Here is a 20,940-nt window from a genome sequence, read left to right as displayed (position 1 = left end):
TTTTACCTACTTAGCTTCCTGAGTGGGACATGTATAAAGTTTGCCATTTCTAAAGTTAACTGTGCTGTACCCATCATAAATTATTAATGGGATAACTTAAAGCAATGTTGACCTCTGTATCAGGCTTTGCTCGGAAGTTTATGATTGGTTTGGATGAGCTGAATGTCTGGCCTTTTAATCTGACCTGTCGTTGGCTGTCAGGATGTGCCAGGCTCAAAAGTGATTATTACTATTATATAGCAAGAAAATCAAGTACAGTATTGCCTATTTAATAGGTCATAAAAATGAAAAGGTGAACTGCACCTGTGATTGGTTGCACTGTTCTCTTGGGACTGGTTGTTTCTTGTCCTAGTACCATTACTGAGAGGAAGTCTGGGTGGTGTTTTCAGTCCTACATTCAGATGAGGTCTTGTGGTTCTGTTACATCCAGTGCAGAAGCAATAAAGGTGCTCTGAAACAGAAGAGGATGGCTTAGTTACCCTTGGCACAAGAGACTCCTTGGTTTGTGACTAGAGTGAGCTCTTGCAAGTGACTGTCAGTGATGTCCTATGGTGCTAGTGCAGAGGGGATCTGGTGGTCAGCAAAGCACATCAGCATCTCCTTGGTGCTGTAGACTTCATGAATGTGCCAGAGTACTTCACTCAGTAAGACCAGTTTGAACATATGCCTAAGTGCTTTCCTCCTTTGGTGCTAGTCTTTTTGGTAAAAACATGAGACTTCAGAAGCATGAAGTTCCCCTACACTTATTTCAGATACCTTCCTTTATTTAAGGAAGCCTTTGTTTAATCTGTTCAGTAAACTTGGCTCTAGGAAGGCCTCAGGGAGTGGTGTTAGGTACCAGTTTTGGAGCAATTCCTTCAAGAAAACTGTGAAGCTAGGGAGAGGTCACAGTAGAAGGGGAATGGTCAGAAGCCCAGAAGACATGACCAGCTAGGAGAGGTTCAGAGTTGGTTTAGGTTGTAGGTAGCTTGGTAGAGAGCAGTTAAGCATTGACATATGTAAAATGTCACTGCAGAGGTGAAAGGAATAAACTGATCTTCATGTCTGCTGTGGCTATTACAAGAGCTAATGGACTGAAATTGAAGTAGGGGTCATTGAGTCATTTGCTAAAGCAAATTAGCTGAACATCTGGCAGGAGTAGCTTAGGTATAGAGAGAGGATCCTGGCTTTGGGTAGTAGGTGTATTTTGATGGTGCCTGACAGCCTGATATTACATAATTCTGTGATTATAGGCCAGGCAAAGCTGTTAGTGTTGTCATTAAAAGCAAATCCCAGTGTAATAGGCTTTCTGCTAATTGTGTTTCATGTGAAGTATGAACACCATAATGAATCCAAGTTATTGACTTGTATCAATCACTGCAGGTTGGGTTTGCACAGTGAGATTATAGCAGAGTATCTGGCGTGGCTGGGAACACCCAATTTAAAATTTAGGAAATCCTCTGAAAGTTCACAGCAAATGTGGCATCTGTTAGAGTGTTGTTTAGGAGGGAATTAGTTAAATGAGCCTGGTTCTCGCTTTATAAAGCAACCACTGTATCTTGATCTTATTGCATTTACCTACCCTCAAGTGGTGACATAAAGGTTAAGGGAAGGGGAGAGTTGAATCTAGATAATCTCATATGAATGAAGTCAATCTGGTGGAACTACAAGGAAAATTCAAAGAGACTTGGCCAGCAATTATGAATCCTGTTTCTGTGCTCTTCTCAGTTAGCTTTCCTTTATCCTTTCTCAGGATAGGGGAGAGAAAACAATGTATCTTTCTCTGACTTTCCAGCATATTCTTGCAGAAGGTTGACCTTCAAATGAGGATTTTCTGCTCTAGGATTTATTTCATGCTGGCTCTGAGCACATTTGGTTGGCCTGTGCAGTTCGCCGCAGTCAGGAACTTGGTATTCAATTCTGATGTGGTGTTCCAGCTGGAAGGAGAAAATCCTGGGTTTGGAGGGGAAAGGAGGAGGGGTTTGGCTTAAGACCTTGCTGCTAAAATGATTTAAGGTGTCAATGCCATAAACTAAGTTAATCACAAAGTGGTATGTCAGCAATGGGCTGGTTGAAGGTTTGATTGCAGGGCAAGCTCCATGTGAATCCCATACCCACAGAAACTCAGAATAAGTCCCATCTTCAAATTTTCCCATGAGAAATTTTTGGAAGGCGATTGGATAGGCCACAGGGTAAGTCATATGAGCCCTAAGCCTGAAGGTTGAGCTTGGGGTGAAGGGCTCTGGAGGTAGAGAGTGAGTTGGGATAGAATTAAAGAAAGGGGAGGAGAGGCTTTTTGCTTCACTTGCTCGTCTGAAAAGTTACTGTAGTTCTGTGCCCCTCTTTTGATACCTGTAGGACAAGGTTCATTCTTAACTCTCACTTTACCCTGCCAGTCAGGTGATTTAACATATTTAAAACATATAAGTGTCATGTGGTATTTCCTCATGGAAATAGGACAGGTTTTACTTTCATATAAGTGAAATGCTGATTTCTCCTTTCTATTCAGTAAGTGTATTTTTGAACTGGGATAATGCCAGTGCTTGGTGGGTTGGAGCTTCTGGACATTAGCTGAGATGCCAATGTCATTGCTGGAGTGGAAACCAGAGAGGTGAGGTGGAACTTCTTTTGTCCTAGCTAATATTTAGATGTGAACTAAACCATGTACTTGCAGAAGAAGAAGAAAATCTAGTTAGGTTTGTAGTGTAAAATCCAAATATGCAGAGAGAGAATGAGTGTTCTGCCAGAGCAAGGAGGAGGTGACAAGCTGATTGGTGTGTGCTTTTTGTGGACTAGATTCATTTATTGCTGTGTTCTTCCTTGCACAAAATAAGAAAAACTCCACTGCCTTTTGCAGAGATCCCCTTGCTTTATAGCACAGAATTAAATTGGAATCTGCCCAGAGCTTAGCTGTTTTTACTTTACTCTTCAAAAAAAAGTTGTAATGTTCCTGCTGCATTGTAAGAATCAATACAATTATGCTCTATTTTTTTTTTTTTCAGGTTCTTGCAGGGATGAATGTTTACTCTGCTGAATTTGAAAGGATAAAGGAAGAATACAATGTCCGGGGATATCCTACAATCTGCTATTTTGAGTCAGTTATGTTTTGCTACTACTTTAAAAATCACACACTGAACTATAATTGCATCTTCTTATCTTCCAGGACAAGGACTAAACCTTGTTTTGTTGCTTTAACAGGAAAGGAAAGTTCCTGTTCCACTTTGAGAACTATGGTGCTACTGCGGCAGATATAGCAGAGTGGCTGAAAAAGTAAGGCATTGAACTTCATGCACTCCACCTTCTAAGTACTCTTTATTATTTACAGAATATAATGGTTTAGGAACAGCCATCTCTCCTCATTCCCTCTGTTCGGAAGAGCAAGCAAAACTACCTTGCTGAGATTGGCTTAACTAGTACAGAGACGTTGCCTAATGTTTGGTTTTTACCATGCATGCCTTGCATGTTACAATTGGGTTTCATGTGTAACAGGAGGCTGTCTGTGGATCAGAAGGAATGCAAATACACAGTTCTCAGCTTTGTTAAAAATGCCAGCTTAAGCTTTCAGTGATCTTGGATGCCTGAACTTAATAGCTAGCAAAAGGTCTGACTGTTGTATTATCTAGAAGTGTATATACTGAGTGCACATTTCTCACTGGTTCTTCAACCTTTATTTAGAACCTCTAGAATGTCTTGCAGAGACAAAAAGGAGATCAAGGCAGTCTGGATTGCTAGTCATTTCTACAAAGTCTGTATTTCCTGTCATGACATGAAGAGATATTGAAAGCATCTTGTTCTACCTAAAGAGAGCTGTTTGCAGGGCTGGTACTTGGACCAGTGCTCTTTAACATCTTTGTCAGTGACATGGACAGTGCCATTGAGTGCCCCCTCAGCATGTTTTCTGATGGCACCAAAGTCTATGGTGAGGTTGACATGCTGGAGGGAAGGGATGCCATCCAGAGAGACCTTGACAGGCTTGAGAAGTCAGCTTGTGCAAACTGCATGAAGTTCAGGCAGACCAAGTGCAAGGTCCTACACCTGAGTTGGGGCAATCCCAAGTACATATCCAATCTGGGTGAATAATGTATCATAATCAGTCTGGAGGAAAAGGACTTGGGAGTGATGGTGGACTAGAAGCTCAACATGAGCTGCCAATGTGTGCTTGCAGCCCAGAAAGCTGGCCATGTCCTGGATTGCATCAAAAGAAATGTAGCCAGCAGGTCAAGGGAAGTGCTTCTCCCTCTTTACTCAGCTCTTATGAGAACCTACCTGGAGTACTGTGTCCAATTCTGGAGCCCCCAACATAAGAAGGATGTGGAGCTCATGGAGAAAATCCAGAGAAGGGCCACAAAGATAATCCAAGGGCTGGAGCACCTCTCCTGCAAGGACAGGCTGAGGGAGTTGGGGCTGTTCAGTGTCTTCCAGTGCCTGAAGGGGGCCTACAGGAAAGCTGGGGAGGGACTTTTACCAGGGCTTGTAGTGAGAGGACAAGGGGTAATTGATCAAAACTGGAAGAGGGGAGTTTTAGGCTAGACATTAGGAGGAAATTATTTAGTGTGAGGGTGGTGAGACACTGGGGCAGATTGCCCAGGGAGATTGTAGATGTCCCCTCCCTCGAAGTGTTGAAGACGAGGGTGGATGGGGCCCTGAGCAACCTGGTTTAGTGGGAGGTGTCCCTGCCCATGCTAGGGGGTTAGAACTAGATGATCTTTAAGGTCCCTTCAACTCAAACCATTCTATGATTCTATGATATCATCTTTGCAACCCTCCCTTGTTCGCTGCAGCCACAGAAATAATCTTGAAATTAAACTAAGAAAGGAAACAAATGGATGAGAAGGAACAGACAGTTGCAAATTATTATGGTAATATGACTTAACACAACTGGCTCAGAGTAAATGTGTCTTACCGTACCAGTGGGGCTACAGAGTAAATGTGTCTTACTGTACCAGTGGGGCTACACTGGGGACATGGGTATGGTTGCAAGCAGCGCAGGGTCTTCAGCAGTGGTAGTCCTCAGTAGGTGGTTCAGGACTGGGAACCCATGAGTGAAGTGAGGGCAGCATTTCTGTTACCACCAGGAGGTACAAACCCTGGGGGCAAGTATTGCCCGGTAGATCAAAGAGGAGGAATTTAGCTATAGTCTTTAAGCCTTACTTAATCTGTTAAGCCTTCAGATATGAGTGATCAAGATGGCAACTCCAACAATGCCAAGGAGATGATCAACCCTTGGAGCAAGGATATGACTTCATTACCTGCACTTGATTATGCTTTTCAGATTTTGCAAGGATGTGGTTATCTCTTGGCTACCACACTGTGAAACATTAGATGTTTGGGGTGGGTTTTCTTTTCCCCTGTCTGCCCACATAATATCCAGATAATCCCTGTAATATGTAGTGCCTTTGTATAGTGCTGTGACAGCAAGTGAACACAGCTACTGGAGGCAGAGCAGAACAGCTGCAGGCTCTTCCCAATGATAATCTCTGCTAACAAGGCACTGTGGGCTTTGGCTGATATTTCAGCAGTCCAGAGCTAAAGACAGCTGTTTGTCCTCACTTAGTGTTAGTGCATGCTTATTAGTCTCCCAAAAGATGATCTGAGCAGTAGCCTTCTTGCCCTAGTTTTGTATAGTAAGTACAACTTTTAAATAAACCACATTGAGAAATTACACATACTTGAATTTTGCCTGTCATTGATGTTGCAATTAAAACCATATAGGTGGTATATCTGCTATATGCATAGCGTTATATTAGTCTGAGGAATCTGCAATACAAGCAGTCAAATGGTAAGGCAAGGGCTTTAGGAAAGCCAGAGAGTGTAATGAGATAGCTGCAGGGCATATAGGCTGTATTTCAGAAGAGTATAATATTAAAATAGTGTCATCACTATGATGCAAGACATTGGTCTGCGGGGCAGGGGCAGTGCTCAGGGCAGGGGCAGTGCTCAGGGCAGGGGCACTGCCCAGGGCCAGGAAAGCCAACATGTTTCACATTGTACATGGGTGTGCTGCTATCATTGAGTCTCAGAAGACAATACAGTGGACACTGAGCCATGTGGAATGACCTGTTTTTTTGTGGACACTAGGTACACACTACAAAAAAGCAGCTGTTTTCTCTTCCCTCTCTTCCTTTTCTGTCTTTTCATTTTAAATGTTACTAGTAATGTGCTGAAAGTTGTTGCTGTTTTTTGGGGGTAGGACACAATATAACTTACTGAAAGTGAAAATTATTTGAATTATTGAAAGGATGTTTTCCATGTACTTCCCTGTCAGAACAGAAACTGCTAGTTTGGAGGGCTCCAACAACTTTTACCACTTACTGAAGGTGCTTCTTTCTTATGCTGAAATGTGCTAATCCATCGGTTTTATGGATAATTAACCTCTCTTATCTTCTGAATAGGCCCTGGCTACTACCTTATGGAGCTTCACACGCTTTCACGAGGCAATAGGAGAAACAATCAAACAGCCTTACTCCAAACCACAGCATTATTAGCTGTGCTGTCTTGTACATACTGCAAATCTTGTAATCTGATACACAACTCGATCAGCCTGCATGGTAGGCAAGCCAGACAGCTCCTTGCTGCCTTCAGTAGCTGCTTTGTTAGTCTAGCTGTTTTTATGGAGTTCTCTTGGGCCCTGTCTTAGCACCAGCTACTCAGTTAAATCAAGAACTTGTTCTCTATTCTTAATTGAATTAGCGCTTGATAACTTTTCCAGACTTCTGTCGTTCTTTTGTTGGTCTTCAGGCATTGGATGTGCCTTGTCTCAGTTTTAAATGACATTTTAGATTTTGCTTGTTGCTTCTTCCAGGCCTTGAGGTGCTTCTTACCAATTCCTATGTAGGCTTATTAGCATGCACAGCATTTTAAATTGGGCCATTGGAATAAACATCCTGTGCCCTGCTTTACTAATTCCTTACTGAAATAGGTCATGCCAGGCAACGCTAAACACATTCTCCCAGTGCTTTGAAGCTACTGTGTCCATGTTCATCATGCTCTGCCTACTCAACCCAGTTCCCCTTCCAAATTCATTAAGTGTCACAGTGTGTTCTGGAGAGCCTTTGCTCTGCCAGGATACCTGCAGATTACTGCTGTCTTACAGGCTTGGCAACAAGCAAACTGATTAGCTGCTAAGCTTATAGAGAGTAAACTCTTGTGGATGGGGACCTGCCTCTTTTTCTCTCTTGGCTTCTCTCTTTGCTTTGAGGCTTGTTTCTTGGTTTGTTTATCATATAAGCAGCAGCAGAGGTGTGCCTCACACTTTTGCATGGATTGGTTAATATTTTTGATTCAGATCCATTGCTTACATCAACAGAATTTGCTATCTGTATCTGTGTATCTCTCTACTGCCTTTTTTATCAAACTAGGCTTTCAGTCTAGAAATGAGCAAGGCAGGATAAGTGAGTTATCATCTGTTTGCCATTTCTTGTTCCAGGCAGCTAACACAATAATACATTTTAATAAAAAATAGTAAATCTGCTTTCATCCAGAGATGGGGTCACATCCAGACCTGTATTTTGCCAAAGAATGTGGTGAATTTTGGGGGGTGTTTGGAATTCATTGCTAAAACTGGCAAAGATAAAACACCTTCGAAGTCTGGCTCCAAAGTTCTTATGTTTGGGAGTCCTTTATATGAACACTGTTTTAATAGATAGTGTCAATTAGCATAGTTTAGTTCACATCAGACAAATTCCCTTTTTAATGTACAGTAATAAAAGCCAAGAACAATTGTTTAATTGAATGATGATCAGTGAACTGGTCCAGAGTACCCTGGGTTTCAGTTTCCAGATTTGCTACCATGTCTTGGAACAGTCTCTTTGGCTCTGATCCGTCAAAGATGGATAAACTCATATACAATCATAGAGTCTGTAGAGCATGTCACTTATCTTTTAGGTTAAGTATGCAGTTGAGTAGCTTTGCTGAATAAGCCGACAAGCCCATTGCCAAGTGAGGACGTAAGGATGTTTCCCTGGGTCACAGGGTTGTTTGGGGGAAAACTGTATATTCCTGAGGAAACGGTCTGTGTAGGTGGTTCATGGTCCCAACACTGCACCTCCTTTCTGTGTCAGCCTTAATCATGCTGCCAGTATTCAAGGTGACTGGTTAGATTGGCTGTTTCAGCTCACTACTTTTTGCTTTCATTTGCCATGGCTCCTGTGAACTGCAGAGTGTGACTGCTGTGAGAAAGAGGGCATCCTGCCAAGGAGGGTAAAAGACTAGCAGAAAATGCATCTGTTTTCTGTAATGTAATAACCAAGTAGTCTGGTTATCTCCTTGCTCCATCCCTTTCCATTTCTGATCTGTCCTCATGAGTTTCTTGTGGATTTTTTTATTCCTCCTTCAGTTTTATCTGAGTTTCAGTGTTTATGAGTTCTGGGTGGGTACAATTATGGAAGCTGTTCAGTAGGGTGACTGTGTCATACATACACAAACATCTGCACAACATAGTTGCTTGCAGTCCAGCTTCCCAAAATGATTGATTAGCACTAGAGAGCTGCTTCTCAGCTGTGTCTTTGTCTTTCAGCCCACAGGCACCTCAGCCACAGGCTCCAGAAACTCCCTGGGCAGATGAAGAAAATGTAGTTTATCACCTGACTGATGAGGACTTCGACAAGTTTATAAAAGATCATTCATCTGTGCTAGTGATGTTCCATGCACCATGTGAGCTTGTTTTTTTCCTATTCTGTACCCTAAGCCAAATGCTTGCTAGCAAAACGAATGATGGTTTTCTGTGGAGGTTTCACAGAGCTATGAACTCAAAGTCCAGGCTTTTCTTGTTTGTGATGATTGTTAAATACACAGGGCCTGAAATGTTTGTGAAGTTGCTGACTTCAGGTTTAGAAAGGAGATGTGCTGCTGGAAGAGATGCTTTGTAGTCTGAGTCAAAACATAACTGAAGAGTGTAATGATGCTTAAAAAGTCCGAGGACTTACCATTTTACAGCATGATTTGCCATTTTCAGCTCATCTTCTATATTGTTTGCTTTCAAAGCAGAGTGCTGGTTGGTTGAGCAGCTCAGTTTGAGAACCATGGGCTCCTGAGTCCTTGTTCATGGCTGCCAAGGTGTCATTTTGAGCATTTTAACTCCTCTGCACAGTTTGTTCTCTGGCAACGTGATGGTTGTTACGTATTCTGCTGAAGTATGCTAAAACTTGATCTAAGTTCAGAAAGTCCCCAGGACTTTTGAAATCTAAAGCAGAGCTGGTAGTGATACTACTTCCTGTTTGACTGAGAATGCACTGAGCGGATTTTTTTTCAGGACTTGACATTTTAGATTGAGCAATAAAATGCAGTGGGTTGCCCAGAGGTATTGCCCTCAGAAAGCTGTTCTAGCCACATCACCCTTCTGTACACTGTTGGGTGGGAGAGTGCAGGTGGAAGAATGCATTAACCACTTTGTTCACTTAGGATATAAGTTGCTCCAGCTACGTAGCTGGTTCTACCAATTCTTTGTGTCTGCAGTGCACGGTTCAGACTCAGATCTCCTATGCTGGGTGATACACAGCTTTGGTCTCCCTTGCTGCTGTGCTTGCAGTTGCACTTGGGCAAAATGTTAATTTTCATGGACATAGATTTGAGGGTTAGGGCTCTGGAGGCAGGCTGTGTCCTCACAGCTGAACAGCAGCAGGTCTTGGCACAAAGGCTGAAATTCTGCTTCTCTCTAAGCCTGCAGGAGTTAGCTCCAAAATGCCTTTTTTTGAAGATCTGCTAATAAGACTCATTTGAAAAACATACCATAATGAATTTCCTTTGCCTGATGAAATGCCTAGGGATTTGACCCACTGAAGCAGGTGACTGGCTGCTGTTTTGTTGCTGTGTTCACTGGATTATTTGCCCTAATTAAAGTGGGACTGGAGATTAACGCCTGGTCTGAAAATGAAAACACAAGTAGCAGAACTGATGAAGCCTGATTTGCTCAGGAGTTATCCTTTGTCAACCAAAGCCTTCCTTCCCCAGATTTCCATGCACCCCAGTGTGCAAGCGACAGCACGGGCTGCTGCTCCTCGGGAGCTGTGCGCTTGCTGGTTTGGCAGAACAACTGCTGCCAAACAGAAATGTAACTGCTGTTAATTTCCCTTGTTTCCCTCTTTGTGCACAATGGCTCGGGATAAGTGTCTTCTCACTAGTCCCACATTTCTGTGTATGTAGAGAGATTTAGTCGTGTTTAAAAGCTTTGCTGATTTTTGAGTTTGTAAATAGGCAAGGGAGTCTGGTCAGGTACTTGGGAGGAGGAAAAGAGGGTAGAAATCAGCAGTTGGCCCTGCAAACCTTATTTCTTTGGAAAGTCTGATTAAAAATAGATGAATACACATAACCACAATCAGATTTTGTAAAAAACTCAATTTGAACAAGACTCTTTAGTTTTTAGGGTTTTTAATATCTTCTAAAACACAAACAGTACCATTATAGTGGTAACAGAATTGTGTGACCTGTTTGGAAAGGAGGAGTACTTCCAGCTAGGTATGTTTTATGCTAAGGGGCATTCTGTGCTAAGGTACAGTAGTATTTTGTTAAATACTGTTTTGAAACTAACTAAAGATGCCTGAGTCAGGCTGTTGCAGTCTCCTGATAACATGTTCCAGCTGCTCAGAACTGGAATGAAAAATATTTCTTACCAGAAAAAATACATTTTAAAAGCAACTTGAATATTTGGGGCATTTTATTTACATTCAGATGGTACTGATATGCCTACGTGCAGAAAGCAGTTTGCACATGTGTGTAAGTTCTGTGTTTGTAAGAATCCTCTCTGGGCATTCTCAGCAGAGAGTGTAAGGATTGCAAACTAATTAATGACAAAGAACTTTTCTAAACAGTTATCTCCATGATTAAAAGATCTTCTCCTAGCACTTCTTAAATGTGCTAATGAAGTCACCTTATGCAAATAAGCAGATAAATTACTCCAGTAAAAATGGAGGACATCTTGTTTGTTTTAACTTTGGTAGCTTCGGAGGAGAAAATTTCTTCTAAAAATTATGTATTAAGAAAATGAAATGTTGAAACAGATGTACAAAATAGGCCCAGAGCTCAGGATATACTTCTGTGTAACTAAGAATAAGCACTAAGATCCCAACCCTGGCCTGGAATTAGCAAGTACTTAAAGCCCCATATCATCATGGAGTGTACACGTGACTGGAGCTTTTCTAGTGTACTATCAATCTTGTGTCCATGTGTTCTCTTACTAGACAGAGAATTATTTCAGTTATGCTTTAATTGCATAGTCAGGTGGCCAATGCATTAATGAGTGTGTAGTATTAAAAGATGTGTGGGGAATTGGAAGCTTTTTTTCCCCCTCCCTCTCCCCCTCCAGCTGAACCAAATGCATCCCTGGTAAATACCTGTGAACTGCAGAATTGGGCACTGTGATGAATGTGGCCAGATTGGGTCTCATGCCTGTGGATACTAACGATCATCCAGAGGGACCACACTATAATTATTTACAATCAGCTGCACTTACTAGCCCAATTAAAGGCCTCACAGCATTTTGTGTCAAGTGCAGTCTAGCATAACTAGATTCAAGCAGAGCAGCTACGTTTGATTTAAACACATCAGGAAGGTCTGCAGCAAGCAACTTGTACTTCTTGCTATCAGAGACCTTATACCTTTTCTGCAATAATTTAGCACAGCTGTTGAACAGAAGATGTGCTGCTGCTTCAAGTCATTACTGCTGGTCCTGAGAAACAGGGGTGACTGTGGGTCAGCAGGGTGAGTTCATCCTGCTTTTGTTTTTCTGGTCACCAGGGACACAAAGCAGGATTTTTAACCTTCTGAAACTTCTTTGTTAAAGCACTTAAGAGGATGTTCAATTAATCTGAATATTTAGTTCAGGTAAACAGTGACCAAACATCCAGGAGTCTGAATGCACTCTCCCTCCTTAGCCATCTGTGAAGGTTATGCAGCATTTTGCTCCTATTTTGCTGAAATTTGGTAATGGCTGGTGGCAAGCATAGTGTTATCCTGGATATCTCCAGACTGGGATCATGCAGACATCTGAAGTGTTTCTTCTGTGTGTTCTGTTGTACCCAGAAACTTCAGTTATCAACTGAGATCACTTGCACTATACAGAAGAACAAATAGATGGCCTTATCTCCCGAAGGATTTGGAATTTTTGCTTGGGTTGATCATATTTCCTAGCATGAGGTAGATAACCCAGTTATGTTAATGAGCCTATTTCCAAGTCTCACAGAAAATATACCACCAACACCAAACAAAGCTATTTCTGTGCCACAACATAAAGGGAGGCACCTATGCAGCTTATGATAGTCTTCTGTTAGCAATAAAGGCTCCATGTCTGTATCTGCTGCTTGGTACCTAAGCCTACAGCTGATAACTTATTTAGATGCTCAAGATGACAGATGTGTTCTGAATGTCGCTAGATTCAGGTTATCCTGCCAGCCAAGTGTTAAGTGCTTTAGCGGCATAGGGACTTGCTAGGACTTAAAATGCTCCTGAATCACTTGAGCACAAAAAAAGCCCTGTTTGTGTTTTCATTTGTCCTCATCAAACTGTTTGCTGAGACAAATGCAATTTGAAAAATAATTCTATCCAAAATATTTACCAAATTAGTGCATCTTGCAGTCTTTCAGACTTGGTTTTGTCAAAGGGATAAAAACCCCACAAATTTCCCTTTCTACATTTTTCCCAGCATTTTTCTCCAAAGCACAGTCTGAGAGTCTTGCACAAAATAAACCTAACCAAGTCACTGATAAGCCAATTCAAATGCTACTGAAGGATGTTGCAAGTCTAGGATTGAAATTATATTCCATTCAGAAATGAGTTCTAAAAGTGTCTGTGCTTAATGAACAGGAGTTACTTTTCATGTTTATTATGTTTTGTTATCACAAATGACATTGCTGACATTTTAAAGTGTACCTGTTCCTGCAGCCTCATGTGCAATAATGTCCTGACACCACCATGAGCTGTAGCCTGTCCAGGTACAGTCAGCAAGTACAGATCTGACTAGCTGCTATTGCTAATGAGTGGTGGTCGTCAAGTCACCTCTAATGATTGCTTGGGGTAGTTTTGCCCCCCCATTCATACCCCATCAGCCATAACCAAGTCTGTGATCCAGTACTGATGCCAGAGGTAACAGAGGAGAATAAGGCGCTTTGGCTCTACTGTTAGTTTGAGTGTGCATTTGCTTTCTAAAGCACACAAATATTAAAATGTTTTAAAGTTTCTCCTGCAGCATTTTTTCCCTGCACATGAACTTAAATTCATATTAAACCTGTCTTCTTCCCAACCCTCTTCATAGGACTTCAGAGGCTTTATATAAGCTGCAGTTGCAGGACTTAAGGTTAGAAAAAAATGTTAGTAATCTTAGTGGAATATTTGAGCTGTCACAGTTTTCCTCCCTTGATAAAGAGGGAAGGCAGGAAATATGCAGCTGTTTATTTGTTTTTTTGTTCCTTCTGTTCCTTCCCCTCCTTAACTTCTTCTTAGAAACTGCTTTGGAGATGCAGCTCTCATACCTTTTCTTGCTCCCCCTCTAACGGAAGCGGGACAAGAAATAAATCCTGATGATAAAATGCACTGTAGTTTTGATGTGTTGTTGAAACGCCTGTGAAATTTCTTTCCTGTCCTCAGATGTTTTCTCTCCGTTTGTAAACCAGCCTGATAAATTACGCAGTTGGTGCTTTCCAAAGCCAACTATTCAGCTTTGCAGGTTTTTAATTGCACAGGGAGCTGTTTTATCAATATAGCTTTGAAAAACAGCTTTTCACACTCATCCTTCCTTCTCTCTTCCCTCCAGTGCATTAAAATCCAAGGTTTTAAGCCACTTTGTGGACTCATTGCTAAGAATGCCAACCGGTTCACCCAATACAAGTTGAAGGCCTCCAGCTTCTAACCAAGCAGCAGACTTGGATCTCTTCCTGCCAGAGCACCATTGTTGGTTTCAGTGGTCTTGTTTTTGTTTCTTACTGCTGCATGTGGTGAGATTAGGATGTAGGAATCCATTGCTTGCTTTAAATATAAAGTAAAGCAAATCCAAAATGAAATGTTTTTTTTTTATTAGACTGGGTTTTACAGCTATAAATAAATAAGTCTCCCTTTCAGACCCCCACTGGTTCCTTATGAAAGCAATGTACCATTGCAGTGAGTGCTAATTGGGATGTCCCCTGGCAGCCTCAACAGAAAGGCCGTAAGTTGAAAAGGCTGAAGAATTAATTTACTGTACAGCCTGAAAAAAAACACCTTTCCAGGACAGGTCAGCAGAGCCTAACATTTGCAGCCTTTGATAAATAAATAAATAAATATCTTTTTCCATGCTAGTGATTCATTCAAGGAATTTAAAAAGGTATACACCAATGAAGTTGTACCAGTTAACTCAAAGGCTTCTGGGTTATCCAGACAACCAGCAACACTGAATGTGGGATGGATGGAAATATCCTTTAATTTTTATCTGTCCCTGTCATGTCTGATATTTGTGATTTTTCAAATAAGATAGTGGCTAGGCAGAGAGCTTTTGGCATTTGCCTTAAGATGTACAGCCTCCAGGATGAAAACAAACAGTAGGTAGCTGGGAAGCTGTCCTCCTTAGACCTGTGCTAGGAGCCCCTTAAATTTATTTGACATTTTCTGGTGGCAGCTTTTCTTAAGAAATACCAGCCTGTCTCTGTTGATGGCATCATTTTAGTTCAGGTCTACCTTCTGGCCTCAGCTTTGATGCAGCCAAATTGAGTGTTTTGGAGAAAAGCCCTGCATCATGGAGGGGTCTTAGATAGCTTCCCAGGAGGAGTGTCAGCAGCAGCAATGATAGCATATACTCTAGAGCCCCTCCATGTCTGCACTCTGTGCTGTTTATTCTAGTTCTATAATGTTGGTCAGTCTTTAGGTGAAGATGACTGTGTGTGAGAAGAGCTTATTGAAAGGCAGGAATTGCAGAGAACAGCCGTGTTTTCAGAATGCACTTCAACTGTGTGAAACAACAGGGAGTTGGAAGCCAAAAGCTTGGCAGGATGTTGCCCTTGGTCAAGGGTTTGCTGTAGCTTCCTGGAAGGTCTTTATAAGCTGTGACAATCCAGCCTCACGAAGGGACTGCTTTTCAAGTTGAACTTTCTTTGTGGGCAATATTTCAGAAAGAACTGTGCCTGTTATTCAGTGATGCTGTAGTCAGAGAAGAAATTGAAGGCAGGTGGTTCTGTGCAGCCTCAGCTGCAGCCTGAAAGGATGACTCAAAGTTTGTAGTGTATATGGCAAGTCATGTACTTGTGTGTTTGGAAGCTTGGCAGATGCTTTATCCATGTGATGTAGCTGTGTATACCAGTCCATGAGATCAGAATTGTGGAGACATGCATGTGTCAAGGTGCTTGCTGTGGGCTCAATCCTGTTCCTACTAGACCCTGCAAAAAATTTTACTTTGTTCTTAGAGTAATCAGAGAAAGCTGGACCATTAAGTAGGTCATAGGCAGTACCTAGCTCTGTTAGGTTTCTTGGTGAAGCAGTGCAGATGTCAGGATGGGCTGTTGCAATGCCCTTATCAGTGCAAGACTGAATTGTTGTGCAAGGGCACTGGGATGATGAATGTTGCTGTTTAAGAGTCTGGATAGATAGGTGAAGATAAGAGATCTGCTTCAGTTTCATCATCGCGTTTCCTGTCTCTCCTCATCCCCTTAGGTGCCTGACTTTAATGTTGCCTTAATGCATTTTTAATGGAATGTATAATAAATGCTTCCCTAGACAAGTGTAAACTGTGCCAACTTTCTGTTCGTTTTATGTGTGTAGTTCTTAGCTGTGTGTTACTGGCATGCTCCTGAAGCAGACATTCTTTATACAAACCAGTTAGAAGCATGTAAATTCCTAGCTCCTGAATCTGCTTCCACTGAAGTGAGCAAATTCTGACTGCTGATTTCAGAGAGGAGGACTGGGACACTCAGACTAGGTTCATCAATATTTAATAGCATGTAAGGCTACAACAGGATGTTGCTTGATACTACATGTATTTGAATATCACAAAAAAATCTCAGGGATTGTAAACAGCTCAGTTCAGTGACCTGCCAGTGAAGTGACCTGCTTCATTAAACTAATTACAGCAGTGATTTTCAGTGGAGATTTAATCACACACTAAAACGAGTTCTTGAAAATGCAGCAAACCAGCAAAATGAAGAACTTGACATGGATTTTTTCATTAATGACCATTCAACTTATGTTTCTTGACGGTTTAAAAATAAAAATCAATATGGGTTTTTAGTGGTACTTAATATAAATAGGAATGTGGAGAGGATAAAAATCCTAATAACTAGCTTCTGCAGTAAAACTTTATAGGATACCTAATGAAAAGGGTGAGGACAGTAATGACAGAGTCCATTGTCTCTTGTGTCAGTCTTTTGAGTTTGTGGAAGATGATTGTCTTTTTAAAGCAGTTTGTTCTCTTTGAGCAGGATAAAGTCATAAAAAAGGATGATCCAGTGATAAAAGAGATAGCCTTGACTTGGAGGTGTAAAAGTTTAGTTCCTTGCCTTGCTTTGATTTGTACAATCGTGACCCAAGTGGCTAAGTATTTGTCTTGGATTCTTATCTGTGGAGATAACATTTCACCTTGTGTGGGAGTTTTATCTAGCTAGCCACATGCAGACTGTGAGATGCTCCAGCGTTGCAAGAATTGGGGTAGGAAGGCATATCATAACTGAACTTGGCAAGGCCTTGATTAACATGAAGGAAATAGGATGGTGCCTTTGGCATTCCCTGGCTTGTAGCAGGCAATCAGACTTTTAGCCCCCAGGGTTAAGAAACTCCATCTGCAACCAGGAGAGTGCACAGCTCAAACAAGATTATTGCTATTGTGATGACTTGCAGCCTGGCTACAGCTCATGCCAGGACTTGATGGGAAGAACCTTGGCTTGCTCTGGTTCAGCTTCATAACAAAGAGTAGCAAAACCAGATTTCTGGGGGTGTTGTGGCTACTTTGCCTTCAGGCTGGATCTTGACTTCCTCTCTGCCCTGATGGTGTTCTGGGTACATGGTGTGTACTTTGTATAACTTACTTGCTAGCAGTTTTATAGAGAGAAGTGTGCAGAACAGTAGTGAAGGAGGAAAAAAAGGAGCTGAGCTGTGTTTTGTGTAATCTGGGGGATGTATTCAAAATGCATCACTGTATCCTTGCCTCCAATAGGGAGCAATTAGTTTCTCTATTAAAGACGACTTGGAAAGGCTATCCCAATCAGAAAAAAAAGAGCTTTGTTTGAATGTGTGGCAGGTGGTGTGAAGGGAGCATTAGTTTCTTTGGGGATTTGCTGCCTCATTTCTTGCATTACTGTTGTCTTCCTTTTTTTTTTTTTCTAAGTCCTCACTGACTAACTGAGACTACTGCAAAGGAGTAGCTATGGCTGCCAGGGAACCAAGGGGCAGCTGAGAGGTGACAGCTGAAGGGACACTTGCCCCCTTCTCCTCTTTTCTGAGTATCTATTGTAGATTTAATTATTCAGAGTGGTCTTGTAAAGGACTTCTGTAATTTTAGCTGTGAAAGTCCACAATTGAGTGTGTGGAATGGGTGACTCTCCTCCCACAAGCTGTGTTCCAGCATACATGGAAGCCCATGATGCTTGTGTGGTAAGATCTGATAGGAGTGAAGCATAACTTATTTTTATAGGTTTCCTTTGCTTACCTCTAAGGATGGGTTAACAGTAGAAGCTATTAGCTTTAAGAAATAAGCACCAGGTTTATTTCTTCTGAAATAAATTCATTTCCTTGCCTGGGTAAGTTTAATATATAGTGCAAGACTCTCCTTTGGAAAGTGCCTTACAGTATCCCTGCTACTTGAATCATTACCAGTAGAGTTTTCATTATCAAGTTTATCTTTCTAAATACTTTATGGCTTCTGTGAAGGGTAGAGAACTTACTTAAAGGGCAAATAATGAACAGAGAAAAGTACAGTGAAAGATTGCTTGCCTGTCTGTATGCTCCTTAATGCCCTTTCAGATAGTGAGTTGGCAAGTGATGTTGTCTTTCTGAGTTACTAATAAATGAATCCATTGCTTTGATACAGAGGTATTGTGCTCGTGGTGAAGGTGTGTCTTCTGGGATCCTGACTGCTTATGGTTAGCGAGCATCCCAGCACAATTCTCCAAAGTAGGTGAATGTATCTCAGCTGGGAAACACTTTTGGTCTGATTTTGGACAAGAAGTGAGCATTCTGCATGGTCTCTCTTCCTGATACTTGACTTTTATAGGTGTCTTCACAGTAATAGCCAGTGTCACCATTGGCTTTAACACCCCTGTCCCTTAAGCTTGAGGGCTTTTGGATATACCCTTCTTAGGAAAATATCTTTGCACTACATTGCTTTTGCTGCTGTTTTATACAAATTAAATCCTATAAAATTATTTGCTTGCTATGCTATTTTCCTAAGCTGGGCATTCAAAGCTGTTTCATCTAACCTCTGTTCTCAAACTTTTTAATTGGATTTCCAAAGTATAAAGTCTTCTATAGTGGGTAAGAGTGTGAGAGAAAGCAGTGCAACTTCTCTTCCCTCTCCAAAGCAAAGTTTTGTTGATCATCTGACAGTGGAGAAAGGGGGAAGATCTTTTTCGGATGTGGAATAGTTATGGTTTAATTGAGAAAGAAACCTTCTGGTGGTATTTTTCATGCTCTAAACAATTTCACCTTAAGGCAGCCATGCTGTTGTGTCTCTTTCACATTTGAATAGGGGAAGATTAATTTTCAAACCTACTCAGGGCCGTGTTCCTTCAAGCTGGTGTAGGAAGTGTAAGTTATATCTCCCAATGCCAGCTGATTCACCTTCCTTCACTTCTTATCCCACCCAAGTGGAATGGTAGGAGGCACTGTCATCTCCCAACACTAACTTCTACTAATTGCACTGTACAGTTTTGGCTAAGCAGGTGTATATACATGCAGCATAATCTCCCAATAGCTGGAAACTGAAGCCGGATTTGAAATGGAAATAAAGAGCCGTGTGATTTTTATTCTTAGCTTATTTTAAATGAAGACAGTGATTAGCTTAAGGATTGCTCCTAGAATCATCCTGGAGTCAGTGCCATTGCAGGTGGGGTATATTTTTCAGTGGCTAATTTCAGGAGTCCAGGTCAGCCAGGACTCCCTATGAGGTTAAAAGCAGAGAGTGCACATTCCGAGGGCAAGATAGAACAGAAATCTCTCTCCCTGCTTAACTCTCAGGGACCCCTGGGAGGTAGCAGTCTGTGGACTTGCAGGATATTCACCCTTTCCCTTGAGCTTCTACGTCAAGATATGCTCCAGCATGACCAGAAACGAAGGTGGAAGCAGCTTGCAGGACCCACTTGGTGGTTCAGCCCCTCTGTGCTGAACCTTCCCCTGCCAAGGTCTGTGAGACAGAGCTGTGAATACAGCATGGATGCAGACAGGGTTCCCAGAGGGATACATTTGTTTAAGCTCTCTTCTCAGTTTGATCTGATATAACTTATGTAATGCAGTATCTGACTGTCTTTTTAAAAAATAAATCATCTGAACTTGTACTGTAACTGTCTCAAGCTGTTATGAATCTTCTGCTGAGCAGTTTCAGTGATGCTGTGGGGGTAACAGTTATGCCAGCACACAAAAGATGACCAAGATGTGAGTTTTAAATGCTTTCACCTCTGTAATGAAGGTGATCAAGCAGGGAGGTGAGGCTTGGCTCGCTCAGTGTGCACCCCCATGTCGCTAGCAGGTGTCAGTTCATGTGGTGTGTTGGCCTTCTCCTGTGTCTTGATCAGGAGTTGGTTGGTGTCTGACTGAATCATTTGGTAGTGCCCACACTGTGCTACTGTGTTCTTCCCAATGCCTTGAGGCTTCCTCCCAGGGACATCTGTGTCTGCCATGTGTGCTCTGCAGCACATGCATGAGGTACTCCCGAAAGAGATGGTGGCTGGAGTGGGGGTCCCTACTGCCGCAACAAGTCACACGGGTGGGAGAAGGGGTGACCAATTTGTAGTCCTCTTGTGCCCTGACTTCACAGTGAAGAGCTGCTGGAAGCAGGCAGGCACTTTCTTCTTTGTGCACACGCTGGGATTGGATTTCCACAGATCATTGGTTGCACAGATTGACTGCACTGAGTTTGTGGTAATGCCAGTGAGATGGTGATAACAGTGGGAATGAGCGGTTACTCCTCTCCTGTCACTGGGATGAACGGTGCAGCCCACACAGCCGAGCCATTGGGCTGCAGCCACGTAAATGTACCGTGACTGCAATAATCCAAACTGCTGGAGTGTTTTCCTTCTAATTCTATATTTCTAGCTCCTCAGGGTCATTTCCAGACTGACCTTTCACAGGCTTTGTCTTTTGTAAAGCCATAAAGCTGTTTGGTTATCGCAGATCCTTAAGCAATTCAATGCTTGGTCAAAGCAAATCTACCTTTAAAAGTACAGCAGTAAAGTGGGGGGGTTCTGGGTTTGTGTGTGCATGCACACATTGCTAGCTGTTGAAAAAATTAATTTGGTGTCACATTAAAGATGTTCAAGCTGCTCCTCTTGATCTTGTAAGAAAGCATCAAGCCGTGAAACATCTCTAAGTAGCTGGAATTTTACCTGGTTGTTCAGTGATGCTGGTGAGAAGAAAATGGACAGTTTGGGGGGGAGTAAGTACCCAGAGGGGAAAAGATGCATGAAATTTCTTGAGTTCCTGATCCTTCATAAAGTGCTATTTTTAAATTATGTTTTTTAAAGCACAAACCTGGAGATCTGGGCATGACCCGATAGCTGTGACCATTATGACTATTAAATGAACATGCAACCAACATGGTTGCAAATTCATATCTGTGATTATGGGGAGAAACAGCTACTTTTGTCATCCTTCCTCCCTGCCATATTTGTGGATGATTTCCCATCAGATGTCTGCAATGCAGACAGCTAAATTATGCAAGGGAATCTGCAGCTGTTGTAGTTTATTCTCTCCTATACCAGTGAAAGAACTGTAATCTGCCTCATGTCGAACCTTAGAGCTACTCTTTTACATGATGTGTAAGAAATCTGTAAGTTTGTTAAAGATTTCCATAGCAGAAGAGAG

General features: G+C 42.0%; 1 protein-coding gene across 1 annotated transcript in view; it reads left to right on the top strand.

Moving 5' to 3' along the window:
• PDIA5 (protein disulfide isomerase family A member 5) overlaps positions 1-20,940 on the top strand; it is a 99,823-nt gene that overhangs the window by 42,122 nt on the left and 36,761 nt on the right. Inside the window, exons 9-11 of the mRNA XM_051623583.1 lie at positions 2,982-3,073; positions 3,178-3,249; positions 8,495-8,631. Of these exons, the coding sequence (XP_051479543.1) occupies positions 2,982-3,073; positions 3,178-3,249; positions 8,495-8,631 (301 nt within the window). The remainder of the gene's footprint in view (positions 1-2,981; positions 3,074-3,177; positions 3,250-8,494; positions 8,632-20,940) is intronic.

The sequence above is a fragment of the Apus apus genome, chromosome 6, assembly GCF_020740795.1.
Source record: "Apus apus isolate bApuApu2 chromosome 6, bApuApu2.pri.cur, whole genome shotgun sequence".
Classification (NCBI taxonomy): Eukaryota; Metazoa; Chordata; class Aves; order Apodiformes; family Apodidae; genus Apus; species Apus apus.
The sequence above is the reverse complement of the archived record's forward strand: the minus strand, read 5'-3'. Positions and strand labels throughout refer to the sequence as shown.